This window comes from Atta cephalotes (assembly GCF_000143395.1).
Source record: "Atta cephalotes unplaced genomic scaffold scaffold00004, whole genome shotgun sequence".
In the NCBI taxonomy this organism is placed as follows: domain Eukaryota; kingdom Metazoa; phylum Arthropoda; class Insecta; order Hymenoptera; family Formicidae; genus Atta; species Atta cephalotes.
This window is the reverse complement of record NW_012130068.1, coordinates 4,680,083-4,695,839: the sequence shown is the minus strand read 5'-3', so window position 1 is coordinate 4,695,839 and position 15,757 is coordinate 4,680,083. Positions and strand designations below refer to the sequence as shown.

The window sequence follows — 15,757 nt, the reverse complement described above, 5'->3', positions numbered from 1 at the left end:
CTAAACGTAACTAATACCGTAGTAGTAAGGAAACGGAAGGAACGTAAGTAAGTAACGTACGTACGTAAGTAGTAGTATACGTACGTACTACTATTACTATACTACTCTCTCTCTCTCTCTCTCTCTCTCTCTCTCTCTATATATATATATATATATATATATATATATATATATATATGTTCGGTGTCAGCTAGTGCTATGAATATAAAGGAAGATGCTCTAAAGACGTTCTTATTACGATAATAATAAAACGAAAACAATAAAAATCAGTAAATTTTCTTGACATTTTGATTTTTAGAAGCGACTCGAGATTATTATAATATCGCAATCGTTTAGGGCGCGGCCAATTTCATTGGTCGCATATTATATCTACATGAAAAGTATATTATCATTCTATGCATACAATATTGATATCAAAAGAATGTCTTAACAGGTGATTTTGCTACAACAGCTAGCGTAGATGTAATATGGATGCCCGTGTGTGTTATACAAAAGTTTATATATGATATTATTCATCTCACTTCGCGATATTTATAGTCTCAGCGCGAAGAGACGGCAGTAAGACATTATCATCGGAAAGTATAAGTGTACAAAAGACTGTGTCTGTTAATATATATTGCTATAAATAGTTGCATCAGCTTCAATCTTGATTTTCATTTAACATGTTGTAGATAAGTAATAGATCCATATGAAGCTGCAGTTTTATTTTAGATTCGATTTATTCTCTTGGGAAAGAATTTTCGATTTTATAATTTAATTTTTACCGAGAAATCGAACTTCTAATATTGGCTGTGATTAAAGTAAGCGTTAAATTCCAACGTTGGAAAAGATATTTAAGTTGGAAGATTTGAGAATTAATACACATACATGCTTTTAAAAAGTAAAAATTCATATTTTTGAAATAGTATTATTGAGCTACAATATATTAAGTATTCACATATATATCTCGCGATTTTCATTTGTTCGCACAACCAAGTAAATATACAGTTAGTTACAAAAATAAATCTCTTTTTTACGTATGCTTTTAAAGAGAAAGCATTTTGTTCATCGCGATTTGTTGTTTGATTGAGAAGAAGAATATTCGCGGATTTTTAGATGCGCCATGTATATTAAGATTAGATAAAAAGAATACGCATTGTATTGAACCTAGCATGATTTTGGGCCCGGTCAAAATAGCGATTTCAATCGCTGAGAAGCTTTTTGTATCTGTGGTTCAGTACAATTGCAAAGCGTCTTTCAAATTCTTTAAATATTAGATTTTTATACGGAAATTATGTATACTTCATTAAAATTTATTAAAATTAAGTATTTTCAATTAAACGGTATGATATACAATATCGTCGATAACGCAATATAATTGGTTCTGCGCGTTATATTCCCAATTAAGTAGCGAAAAACTTCTCCGCGCGATTTGCATAAAAGCGTAATCTCAAAATGGTATTTGTGATAAAACTATCATTACTTAAAACAAATAAAGCCAAGTGTAAAAGCTTTGACTTATTTATTTAAAAAATTGCACGTAAATAAATAAGTAAAAAAAAGATGAACTGCCCTCGATTAGACACTCGAGTACTTAACCGTACTAAAAATAACTCGATATCACTTTTATTAAATCTTTTTTTATGGATTTAATAAAAAACATACATACGAAAAACATTGTCAGCTTAGATTGCACTGAAAAATCAATTAAATGTTAGAATTCTATTTTGAATGTCCGAATTTTTAATCAACTTCTTTATTCCATGAACTCTGTTATTTTTTATTATACTATATAAAAAAAGAAGAGACAATTCGATTTTATATTATTCTTTTATCATTCCTTCAGGTTAAATTTCATTAGTTTCCATTAAAAGTATTAATACCGTTTTATACGTTTGCTTTCAATCCATTTTTTCAATTTCCAATTTAATTGAAAATATAATAATTCTAAATTGAATTATTACATGATTCTGTTGAATACATAAATTTTATCAGCAAAAGTTCTAAGAAAATTCTGTGTATAAGTACTTATGTCTATATTGTGTATGAATTTTGAGAAAATATTGTGAATTGAAGAATTATTCACTCACATGTAATATTTTATATTTCTTTCAATCTTTGTGCAATCTCTTAGAGAAATGATCATTTGGTAATTATAAAATATGCGGTATTTCATCGCGTATGCATCCCCAGTTATTTTTTAAAAGTTCAATTTTTATAACACCTTGTACTTCAAAAATTAGAAATTTTTGTGCCTTATGAATTTCTTCGAAATTAAAACTGTTAAGAGTGGCTACATTTTCGTTTGTTTAAATCAATCGTACAATGTACAAAGTAATTTGTAAATTCAATATTTGAAACAGTATGCATAATGGGATTGCAGTACCGAAATCTTACACAACTTCAATTGCATCACCGTTCATACACACGCTTCCATATTTTTTATATATTATATTATAAATAATTTTACACTTATCACACATCGATCGCGAGACATCATCCTATCAGGTTAATCGTGGTTCGTCAGTGTAAAAGTAAGATGACCTAGTGCCTAAGAAAACGATTGGAAGCGATAGAAATCTTATAGATGTAGAAACTAAAGATTGTTGATTAGAGTCACATATATCAAGCAGTCTTAAAACAGATTTTCACTTTCTTTTGCGAAATTATTTCCGTTCAGTTAGCGTGTACCACTTTTTGTAGCATCAATAGAAGAAACTTCTTAAATTTCTTCTATATATATATATATCCAAATGTACCACCATCCGAGTCTTAATTCACGAACGTAGAAGTGTGGTAAAATAGGATTCTTCATCGATATCACATAAAAGAGATCGTGAAGAGCCACAATTGCAGTCACGAAAATTACGTCGATTTACGATAAGTAACTGAATCGATCCGCTCGCGCGCAATCAGTTCCAATATAACGCACTTCTAATATGGTGGATTTCGTTATACGGTGATCACATCGTGACGTATAGTGATAAGAGAGAGTCTGCGGGTGAACGTGTTCACCGCAACCATATCAGCTAGTGATTGTGATTGTAGAGATGCCACCTCTGCGTTTCTGCGTTTGAATCGCACTTCTCCGCCGTTATACCACGTTGCGCGTGATATCGCGAATCCACGCACACGGGGATTCTGGTATGGCGTATCAGACCACCCTCCATATGTCGCCACTTCTGGTTTTCGCTGCCATCACAGATTTGCATTAATAACGTCGTACCCTTGGCGTACACTGGTAAGGTCAGACAGAGATCGTGGTGCTTGATTAAGCCATCCTTCGTGAGGCCCCATTCCTGCAAAACATGTTGATTTTGTAAAATTGTTTAAAATAATTACTTAATAGGCAAACTGTTAGAATGCCAGCAAATTCAAACAAAAAAATTCAGCAGATTTGATACCATCTGTGTCCATAGTTCGTGTTCTGCCAGTAGAGCCTGTCGATATACAACTGGACAATAGAACTTGACAGCAACTTGGTGGTAGAAATAAAACAGAACCTCTCGAATGTAAGTTCTATTCGATTTCTGCTATCAATCTGCATGCTCAATTTCTATCACCAATTTCAAATAGTGTAAATAAATTCTGTTATCTTATTCACTGTGGCATTCTATTCAGCATTCAATATAACAGCGTCAAATTTATAATCTTCCCGCTGACAAAATTTATCAGCACGTTTTATAAAATTTGTTCAAGCACACTTGACTGACTGGATTTCAATTATCATTCAATCTCATTTAATCTAATTAAAAAATACTCACCTGGTTACCACCAGTGTCATGACAAGGATAAAGACCGACATTTCCATCAAGAAGATGACCCATGCTGTCTAAACAGGCAGTACCCTGTTTCAGAGATCCTCCTGGACCACCCTCACTCGTAGGTATAACTAATTCAGGGTATACGTTTTTCAGATACCAACTGAAAGGCTTGCAATGTAGTCTTCGTTTTAGCTCCATTCTATCCTGTATGCTGAAAGATACAATTGTTCATGATTTGCACATAAATTGCACATAATTTTATATTCTCTAAATAAATACTCTATATTGTCTTTAACTTAACAAATATACCTAGATTATAATTTAAAATTAAAAAAAATAATTGTTATGCATAATTCATGTATTCGATCTATCACAAACTTTAATGTGATGTTAAATAATAGTTACGATTAAATGAAGAAAAATCAGCTAGAATATTGTCTAAAGTTTAATTGAGACGTCAGTGCGCATCCAGACTTACTTTCCGTAAGGGATGTTTCGTGCTAACGGTACGGCGTTGTAGTAGAACTGCTTGTAGTCGTCCATCCATACTTCGGCGGCGCGCCTCGTGTTTCGAGCAAACACGTTTCCGCTGCCTCCGGGGAACGAGTAAGGATGACGTTTACGAAATACATGGCCCACACGTGAGCACGGGATAATCTCCAAGCTGCCACCACATTGCCACACACGGAACGATATTTCTGAAAGAAAGTTACAAGTGCACACAGTAAGTACAAATGTTCAACGAGAACAAAGATATAGAAAGAAAAAATGCATAAACTTCCTTCTCTATCATATTGCCTCATATTATTCCTTTCATAGGTTGTCTTGTGTTAATAGATTAAATATTAAAAGAATATTTATCATTTCTATGTAAAATAACAAGTTATATTATATTCTATATAAAATAAAGAGTTATACTATTTTATATTTTGTATAAAACATTTCAAAAGTAGTAGTTGATTAATCAAAATCTATATTAAAATTACATTTTAAAATATACATTTGCATAGGTTTGCTAGCTATTGAAAAATACTATTTTAATGTAGAGGTTTCATCAAAGTTATGCTAAACTGAAATAGCGTTAGACTTTCCCAAAGAAACTCAACAATTTCTCTTCTGTCCGAAATGGGGTCGCAGTTATTTCTAACTTCACACTTCCGACATATATTGGTTTGCTTGCCGTGTTTTCCACAAAGTTCTTACAAACTGCACACAAGATGGTAGTTTCTGTCAAAGAGTTCGTTTCCTTCGTATTTGAAAAGTGTAATAATAGATACAACACTTTTCTGACAACTTTCAAATAAAAAGTTTTGTGACACACATTAATTTTGCATTATAAATGTATTATATTTTAATTAAACGTTTGAATATAAATCTTATTTAAAATTTAATTTTACAGAATAAATTTTAATATAAAATTATTTCTTAAATTGATTTTTTATGAAAAATAAAATTAAATAAAAAATTTTATTATGCGCTATGAATAGAAATTGTATTGAGGAAGCAACAGCAATTCTCTGCGAACTGAGTTATTTTCAAGCATTTATTTGCCCAGCTGTCTGATACAATGATGAATGAGCTAATATTTACACCGGTATGATGCTTTTTAATAAAATTTAATGGGAAGCACTCATTAAAACTTGTTGAGAAATTATAACTTTCGACTGTATTGATCCAATAAAAAGTTTATTCTGCTGCAAAATATTCATCATGAGTTGCGCATGCCTTGTAACAAAGTTTTTATAAAAGTACATTGACCACCACAATGTAATATCTTTCAAAGCATATTTACAATTTTGTTTTAAAATAAAATAATATTACCTTTAGAAAATGGATATGAATATAAATATACATGTAGTGCTGATGCAAAAATATTCAGACAAAATATTTTTGCATATTCTGCAAAAGAACAATGCGGTTGAAAGAATTTAATTATACACAAGAATGTGCGTGTAATTCTGTGAAATTTCCAAATACTTTGTACATAAAACTGTAAATAGTCCTACCGAGATTTTCACCGCCCCAAACATCCATCTGAGTATCGTATTTGCCGAGTTTCTCAAAGTACGCTTTGTTGATCACAAACAGTCCGCCAGCAATCATAGGGGTTCTAATGGCTTGTGTCGGATCCTTTTGTCTCGCCTGTCGTTCCGTCTGGCTGAGATATTCCCATTTAAAGACTAAACTCCAATCGAAACCACCCCTAAGATCGGCGGAAGCTCCTAGAAACGAGAAAATTGTCTTTCGTTCAGATATTTCAAATTATTTACAACATGAGAGTACAAATTATCGCTATACACGGAGAAAAATGGTTAAGAAATTTTTATTTTACAAGACTAGTAAAATTTTTCTGGCTATTTATTTTTTATGAATTTATGACAATTTCACTTGCCTAAAAGTAAAAATATCAAAGGGAAAAAATTATAATTATACATTACAATTACAGTAAACCATTCAAGGGATTATTAATTTATAGTAAAGTAAACCTTGCTATTCTCAAGACTGTACAAACAATTCTCAAAATTTATTTTACGAAATGTAAAAAGTACCTTGTAATATGGCTGTACGACGATTGCTGATTTATCAGAAAAGTAAAGTAAATTTTTACATAAGTGGGCGCCTGTATGGCGTCCCTATGGATCTGCTAATTCCATAAACTTTAGTAAAATTTTAGTGCATGTTTACATTTTTCTTCATGTATAAAACATATGCAATTTTAGAGAATGTCGATTTTCATTGGTACTTACCAATATATTGAAAAGTATCCATGCTGATTACATCAATCACAGGACATACCACTCGAGTTGGGTCTTCAGCTACCCTTTCCAAAAGTGGTTCGAGCCAATCGGCGTTGCATTCACAATGCGAGTCTAAAAACGTTAGCACACTCGCGGTAGCTGCATCCGCACCACGGACACGCGATCTCATTAGGCCTTCTCTCTTCTCATTTCGGATCACACGAACTTTATGGATTCGCGATAACTCCTCACCGTCCTCGGCTGCAAACAAATCAATCAAATCTTTATTCTATATTTTTGCTGTGTAATATTTTTAATTTTACATTAATTTAACTTATCTTGCATTTCATTATAAAATATTTATTGTTCTGAAAATGTTGTCATCTGTTTACTATTCAAGCAAAATATTCAAATAATTCTTTATTAAACAAATATTAACTTCAGATTGAAAGAATTAAGCATGTAAAAGAGTTCAAATTCCAAAATCATTATTTAATGATACTTTGTTTAGAGCGGTAAATGTTATAAATGATGAAATAGTCACAGATTATTTTTTAATGACATTAAACATGATATGAAATGTAATATTGAACACAATTTTCTGAAATTGTGTTTAACATTACATTAAACGTAATTATATATAAATATACATATAATTAATATTTTAATTATATTAAATTGCGTTAAATATTGTATGCAGTATTATCTTCGTAGCGGCTTGATCGAGTAATTCACGAGTAATTCACTCACTCCTAATTTTGTATATCAAATTTTATTACGATTTATTTCACATTATATTTGTTGTACATTATAGTTTATGAATTAAGTAAAAAATTTAAAATCTGCTTAGAAGTAAATAATATTACATTTTTACGAAAATTAAAACTAATAAATTAATATATAAAACTACTTACGATGATCACTGAAATCGTCCACCAAAATGATTTCCTTGATTAAATGTTCGGGACTTCTGTTCAGTACACTAAAAGCAAAAGTAAAAACTTTCAATTTAAATATTCAAGTTAAATATTAATTTTTTCAATTACCAATATTTACCAATACTGCTATACCATTCTTTGTATTATTTTATAATTTTGCAAATAACAAATTAAATATGAGAAATGATATGCAACAATGCTTCATCATTTTTTTCATTATATACATTTTATGTTAATTACGATAATATTTTAAATATTAAATATTGACGTAAGATCAATTTTTAACGTAACACGCTTTTTCTCGAGATTCAATTTAAAAGCCGATATGCCATTTCTTTGCTGAATTACTATCATTCACTTCTATATAAATTTTTCCGGTCGATTAACGTCGAATAAACTGAGATTAAGAGAAGAACAGAAGCTTCGGGAATTGTCCCATTGAATCTTTTATCAAAGTTTCGAAGACTTAGTGCACCACTTGTCCCTTGTTTGAGCGTTCTCGTATTGCCCCAACCTATTCTGTTCGTGAGTTTAGAGTTAAGAGGATTGTGTGTCACAAATAATTAGAGTTCTTTCCACTAATTAAAACTATCTATATTCACATATATTGATGGAAAAAGTATAACTTTATGATTATTTCTTAAGTTAATCGTGAATGTTAATAATTTTACCGTGATTATATCGATAAAACAATAAAATGTTATTTTATAAATTTCTTTTCTGTTGTTAAGCTATATCGTATATATCGCTCTTAAAATTTGAAAAAAAACTTTGATAAGATATGAAATCGATCGCGCAGAATTTCGCCCGTCGCATCGAGATGGTGGTGAAATGTGGCCTCGTCGCGGTAATTAAGACTTCCTTTTAATTTCATCGACCCAACGCGATAGGGCCGATATATTTTCTTGACGCCGCCATGTTACGGACTTAAATAAATTTTCCGACTCTTGCCTGCTTCCTTCTTCCGGTTCGACGAGAGAACTTCGAGCAACTTTTGCACGAAGGTTACCTCCGGCGAGTAATGTGGCTCGTACTTTCCTTCAGCGAGATGTCGCGTAATAAAAAAAATGCTTTAATTAATATAAGAAGTTATGAAAAAAATGTAGCGATTTATGTCTCTGAACAGATGATAAATGATACTAATAAAACGGACAGAATCAGTTAAAAGTACAAAATATTTTAATCGCTAAAGTTGAAAAATAAAATTGGAAGAACTACATGGTTTAAACAAGAACTAGAACCATACATTTCTGAAAAAAATCTTCTTTTCATTTCATTTCTTCTTTATCACATAAAAAATGCGAGATGCTTTAGAAAAATATAAATACAAGTTGAAAGTCTCATTTGTAATTTCAACAAATTAAAAATTTATAATTGAAATGAAATTTAGATTAATTAAATCATAATTAATCAACTTTGTATTATCCGTCAGAATAAAGAAGCAAAATGATATTTCTTCGTATTCCGACATTCTTCTTATATCGAAGATCTTTCGAATTCTTCGGTTCGTCACGTCCGTGTGTACGAGCGCATAATAAACATGAGGAATAAAACGATGGAACGACGATTAGAAAATTCCATTGCTATCGCCCACTTTCGAATTGAGAATCCTCACGCGCTTCCCGCAACCCGTTGATGCATCGAGAATTGAAGATCGCCATGCCATCTATCTATATATGATCGCGTAAGAATTTGCCCATGGATAATTACTTTATATTTGATTGCAGAGATATTCGCATATTAAATATATACTTTATTCGTAGAATTTATTTAATCTTTTTGTTTTTACAAAATGATTAAATAATCATTATTTATTTTATATAATTATTTTCTCTTTTATGTTTATCCATTTGCAATAAAAACGAAATAAATGTGCAAATTTCTTTATCTTTTTTTTATTTATGTACAAAATATATAAAATAACAAACTAAAAAATGATAGATTTAAATGTTGAGCGTAATTGTTTCACATTTTACGTAAAACAAAGTTGTTTCTAACTTACCTGACGACAGTTCTGAGTAGTGTAGACCGTGCCTCGTTGTGGAAAGTAATTATAACGGAAGTCGGTGGCAGATCCTGTCTCCATTGTTTCATCCTACACCTGTAATGAGAAAATAACATAATTATAGTAGTTGTCTGGATGTCATCAATAGATAAATGTATAGATAAAAATAGATTTAGATATAAATTAAGATTAATGAATAAATAACAAAACTCTATATTTATCACATTTATATTACTTGCGTAACATTGATGCTTTCTTTAATCTTTCAATACAGATTTATTGAATGTACAAACAACAATATAGACAATCATTAATCGCGTATAAAATAAAAACGACAAGCAATTCTAGAATAAAATTTTTAAAATCTGCAATTTCGTCGTGGGATTAACGTTATGTTGTTTGGCAAATGGCCAGCGTTTCCATTATCGCGAGACATAACTGATTTTTCAATGCAATATTAGAACCAGCAATATCGTTTAATCCTCAAACTGCTTTAGTAGACTGTGTTTTTGCGCCCTAACGTGTTTATCGATATGTTCTACGAAATTGTCTTTCGATTTTATGGTTAACAACAGATAACATCGTATTAGTACGATGTTTCAATATTAGTTATTCGATTAATGTAACGAGTTATCAGTAAACATTGATTGCTTATCAGTGTTTATATATGCAGCAATTTCATGCAAAGTTTACATAAAATCAAATGACTATTCCCGGTTAATGACTAATTAAAATATAATACAATATTTGAAAATATTGAAATTTCATATTTGCTCTGATTTTTTTATACTTTTCATCATTATGGCAGTAATAGAAATAGAAAGAAAAAAAAATTGAAATATGATAGCCGTGGACTTACGAAGTAACTTAACTACTAAACATTACATTTGAGCAGAAGAAAAAAGATGAAGAAAGAACTAAAGGGACGATCCCATTTGGGGTACTGGCGCGCAGAGAGGGTACATAAACGCGGCCAGACGACCAGAACGATCCCAATATGTCAGCCCCTCTTTGCCGAGATAAACTCGCGGGACGTGCGTTGAATGCAGTTACCTCAGTGCATAGGTGCGCGAATGCACTTTTTCGCGCCGTCGCGCGTCAAACGAGATCGCGAAAATTTTGCACCACCGTCAGAAGCTACCACCTCGTATGCGAGACATCCGCCGCTGGATGGGAAGATGACTGGTAAACACGTGACTGCGATTTATCCATCCCCAAAGAGAGTCAGATACGCTTTTGAAATAAACCAACGCAACACTTTGTGTGTTGTAAGAAAAATACTATACGTATTTTGCACTGTGAAAATGAATGATATTAAAATTTCTTCAGCTAGATTATTTCATTGATCTCAACCCTCCTGTCTGTAATTATATTTTTACTCCTTCCGTCAGAATTTTTTGTCTGGTCCAAGTTTTTTCAATGTTTTAGATTAGATTTTCAAAAAATGGAAAAATTCAGAGTTATTTTCAATGTCTCTATTACGAGATAGTTTAGAAGATTCATTCCTTCTTTATTTCGGAGAAACTTGAATAACTGTTTTCTCAAAACAAATTCAAATTGCAGACGGAAAGTTAATCAGCACTATAAATAATTTTCACTGTAACCTAATTAGCCATATTTAATAAATAATTAGTATAGTTTTAATTTATAGCAAAGCATTTTTAATGTTGCCGCTGTTGTCAATTATCACTTCACTGAATTAGTCAAAGTTTTATTCATCGTTATACTTTTATTCAGGTGTAATCAAGCGACTTGAGTGACGGACAAGTTCAGTAATAAGTAATTTAGATATTCATCACCGTAGTTATCCTCTTTCAGACGCCTCCGTTTCGTCGCTTCGCCGAGGCGGGAATCGACAAATTAATTCGGGAGACCATAATTTCACATTAAAGTCAGTTAGTCTCTACGGCGTCATGTTTTGCCAACAACAAAATTGTGCGCGCCAGCGTTAAAGCAACCCGGCAGATGAGACGAATCATCCAGACGGTTTAATTCGAAACTTCAATTTGGGATCCACTCCGTACTACTATTCGCTAAAATAGATAACACACCCGTCTGTGCGATTTTATTGAACGCTCGATCGCATATACGATGTTTCACGAGTACATATGTATGTACATACTTGCGAATTGACCATTGTCAGAGAATGCGTCCTACAAGATAGAAAGAGAAAAAGAAAGAGAATGGAATGCATCTGTGAAAGCAGTACAGAGTGTTGCAATTAAAATAAATCGATAATAGTTTATTATCCTGTAAAAAGTGACTAATCTGAAGCAATAATATCCAATAATATCGATTCTCCAGATAAATATATATAATGCACGATCATTTTTCAAAATAATTCTTGCTTAGCAGCAGGGTATATTGAGATTATTTTTGTTAGGAACTTGAATTGGGTATAAATAAAGAAGTTTACGTTCTAGATTAACTTTATACCAAGCGCAATAAATTTTTATTACAAAAGTTATAGAAATATAATATTCTAATTTATTATAATTTATAATCTTGTATTTCTTGCACTCTATTAAAATACTTATAAATTAAGATGTTTGTGCAAAAGTGCAACTATGAGCATAAAGAAAAAGACAAAAAAACGCATAAAGGACACAAAACGAAATTAAGACGTTTCGGTAGTCTACGGAAATAGAGCCTTTTTTACTCGAGAAACCTTCGTACAATGCTCACTTCGTGAGCGAGCTTGCACGGAACTGGATATTAAATTTTTAATCCATCACCGAAGTGAGAACGAATATTCAGGGAACAAAAAAGCAACACCAAAAAATGCGACAATTGAGTTTCTGCTTCCAATTCGATTTTAGTGATTATTTAAGTGTAAGTTATTTTCGTCGTGATCTCTTCTTTTATAAAACGGCTGCATACTAATCCTAGTAGACGAAGATGAAATATACACACATCGGAAAAAAATGACTTATATTACTTAAAGCTTTTAAGTGCAATATTATTACTTTAATATAACGTAGCTTCAAAATAGTTATTACTAAAAGGGATTACAGAGATTAACAAAAAGACAGATATTATAAATAATTAAACATTTGATATTGATGTACTATTCCTAGGTAAACAAAAATAGTTGAATTCTTAATTCAATTTAATAATCCTCCATCTAATATGAACACGATTAAATTAAGTTTATTATTTATTGTGACATAATAATATTGTGACAATAAATCATAGTAGATAAAATAGAGAAACGTTGCGCTAATCAATGAAAATTAATATACAAATACGATGATCTATTACTGACATTGCAAATAAGTATTACATAAAAAGTACAATTTTGGATCATCATAATTTTGTTGGAAACTCAAACTGATTACTAAAATATTTTTTGCATCATTGCAAAATGCTCATTATTTGTTATTTTCCAACAAATAATTACTTTGATAATCCAAAATTATTTTCTGATGTACCCAGCAAAATTTTGGATCTTTCAGCAAAATCGCTCTTTTTATGATGAAGAATATTAAAATATAAAATTGTACACATGCAATCTTATGTGCAATTCCAGGGATTTTCCTTTTTTTATCGTTTATTATAAACTCCGCTGAATTCGCATTGATTTCATTTTGCAAATTCGGTGTGTTATATTTATAAACATTCTTTTTAATACGCAGATAGAAGTTTAATGGGGCGATACATTAATCGCGCGTGATTTTGTGTCGCATTGCAAAATGCATTGAGCGGGTTGGCGCAAATCGTGTTATCGCCAAAAATCATGTTACTCCAGGACATTGTGCGCTCCCGAATCGTGTTTTGTCCGTGCGATGAACGTTAATTTCGGAAAATGCAAAAAGCATTCCCATGCTAGCTGCAAAAGCGCGTTACCGACGGGATTGCATCCTATGAAATCAGAGTGCATCGCGCCCTGGTTTACAGATCTGTTTGATGTCACGAAAAACGAGGAGGTGTAGAAGAAAGAGGAGAAGGAGAAGGAAGAGATGGTATGCCGCACAAAGTTTCAGACGATACATTGTTGTTGGCTACAGTTTTAACGCCGCTCCTAATGGATTACACACGTCTTACGGACAGCGTAAAATGACAAACATTTTATACAGCACTCGCAAGAACGTATACTTCTCCTTTTTCCAACTACACTTTGTACGATGAGTTCCTGAAGAAGATATGGACCATATTGAAAGAGAAGACATACATGAATAAAAAATATGATCAAGACGGTTCTTCGTGCCTAATAATATTTCTTATAAATATGGACCAGGATATGAAACAAAAGCAAACTAAATATGTCGATAAAATAATCCATTAATGACATCCTTTAACTTTGTCAATGTTTCTCGAAGATTTGTTTTGCTCCATTCGCGACAATCAATTCTGAAAGTGCCGAATATAGATTTCCTCTGTTTCTGGAAATTCTGGGCTCAATAAGTCTCGATTCTCGTGACGTATTGAAGACATCGCTGATTGCTTTTCCATTTGCGGGTGACGGGCTCGAAATACGTGGCGTAACTCCCATGAGTGCGAACCGCCCAAAGCTAACGAGTTGCTCGTCGTCGTTCTCTGTCATAGGAGACCACTCCTGCATTGTACGACACGCTCGAACGGATTGTGCCGGTACACAAATATTATTTTAACGAAGTTACGGGGCTATCGAACCCATTGGTGGTCCGGTCACGCGAGTGTTAGTATCGATTTTCTCTTTCGTTCGTATGAATAGTCTGTATAGCAGCCGTTTTTAAAACACAGACGCACTTACGAGAAAACATTCTGCACATCCGTTTTTTGGACAATTTCTGAAAACATTGCGTAGTAAAATAAAAGATATTCGGTTTTTTATACATACTTTATTTGTATAACTTTTATGGGTTGGAAAAACACTCGACGCCAACATGACATGTGTGACATATGCAAAACTTGACGTTTTAAATGCTTTTATAGATTTTTTAGGAAGCGTCGACACAAATCTTTTTCCCTTCGTTTAAAAAAAATTTGTAAAACGTATAGTATGGCTTAATTTTTATATTTTGAATCAGATATGCAAATTTAAGAAGGATGTAAAATACGATAATTAAAATATTCCATTAAATGCAGTAATCTAGACTTGATTAAACAAATTTTCAATTTGCCATTTGCTAAACGATATTACAATTTTATGAGACATATCATATTGACAATGTAAATCGATAATACAAAATAAAACTGATAATATTGAATCTGGCATTTAATCAGGATTCGGCAACGAGCATATATCATTTAATTGAGCGTGATAGCGTCGATACGTGTCAATTCACAGCAGTGTCGTTAACGCGATCGGAATAATACGAGCGGAAGGGATTAATTTGCAGCAACTGATCAGTCGTTTAAATTCATGTATCAGATTACGAGTTCGAGACTTCGAAATGCGCACAAAACAAGTATAAATGTAATCATTTTGGTGGTAATTGAATGTTTAATCACACTGCGTAAATGTGTATGCCTCGTCGGTCAGGTGTCACAATAATCGATTTTGTTGGTAATTATGAAGGATTGGGTGCTTCGATATACATAATTGTTCTCGTAATTTAAAAGAATAGTTCTGAAATTGGAAAAATGCAGAATCGTCGTTGCCAATTAACTTCACATATGAGTACGAATCATCTAGTGGACGCGTAATAGCATTATGCAACTCTGCTTTATATATTAATGCATATCCAACTTTATGTCGAAACCAACGAATAATGTTTGCGATCCATAGTGGTAATTACATTTTGTTGCAATAGATTGTACTCGTAATTGCTTTTTAAGTAATCAAGTTTTCCATAACATGTTTTTTTCAATTTTTGCGATACACATTGCTGTGTTGAAAAGTGGATTTCATAAAAGCCTCTTAATATCAAAAGCTATTATCGAACTTCAAAACCATATGTTTATATATCGTGCCATAAAATGTAAATTTTGTCACGGTGAATTTTTATTATTTTATTATTTTTCTATATTAGTTAATTTGTTTTTCTTTAAACGATCATATATATGATCGTTAGTTAGCTTTTTACCTTATGAAAAGTTTATGCCATCATTCCTCTTATATGCGTAGCGACTCTAATGCAGAATTAGAGCACATACTTTAACTGGCAGAGATCATAAATTTCACCGATTTTATCGAGGAAAATTTAGAGACACTATAAAACCTCGTCGAACGTAGACGTATGCATATATGCGAATATATCGATATTAGGCAAGTTTAGTAGCATATTAATCTACGATATTCGAAACACTTAAACACAGTGATAGTATAAGGAGTTTTTTTTAAGTCTTGAATTATTTGCAAAACTCTTTTTCCCTTTCTTTTCTTGTATAAATGTTTCTCTCTCTCTCTCT

At 31.9% G+C, this 15,757-nt stretch overlaps 2 protein-coding genes across 2 annotated transcripts in view; one reads left to right on the top strand and one right to left on the bottom strand.

Moving 5' to 3' along the window:
• LOC105625949 (KRR1 small subunit processome component homolog) overlaps positions 1–51 on the top strand; it is a 1,869-nt gene extending 1,818 nt beyond the window's left edge. Inside the window, exon 2 of the mRNA XM_012207260.1 lies at positions 30–51. Coding sequence (XP_012062650.1) covers positions 30–51 — 22 coding nt within the window. The remainder of the gene's footprint in view (positions 1–29) is intronic.
• Positions 52–3,008: 2,957 nt separating this feature from the next.
• The window catches only part of LOC105626154 (polypeptide N-acetylgalactosaminyltransferase 2), a 213,501-nt gene continuing 200,752 nt past the window's right edge, over positions 3,009–15,757 (bottom strand). Inside the window, exons 4-10 of the mRNA XM_012207467.1 lie at positions 9,422–9,520; positions 7,396–7,463; positions 6,491–6,742; positions 5,750–5,965; positions 4,222–4,441; positions 3,744–3,954; positions 3,009–3,278 (exon numbers count right to left, since the gene is read on the bottom strand). Coding sequence (XP_012062857.1) covers positions 3,009–3,278; positions 3,744–3,954; positions 4,222–4,441; positions 5,750–5,965; positions 6,491–6,742; positions 7,396–7,463; positions 9,422–9,520 — 1,336 coding nt within the window. The remainder of the gene's footprint in view (positions 3,279–3,743; positions 3,955–4,221; positions 4,442–5,749; positions 5,966–6,490; positions 6,743–7,395; positions 7,464–9,421; positions 9,521–15,757) is intronic.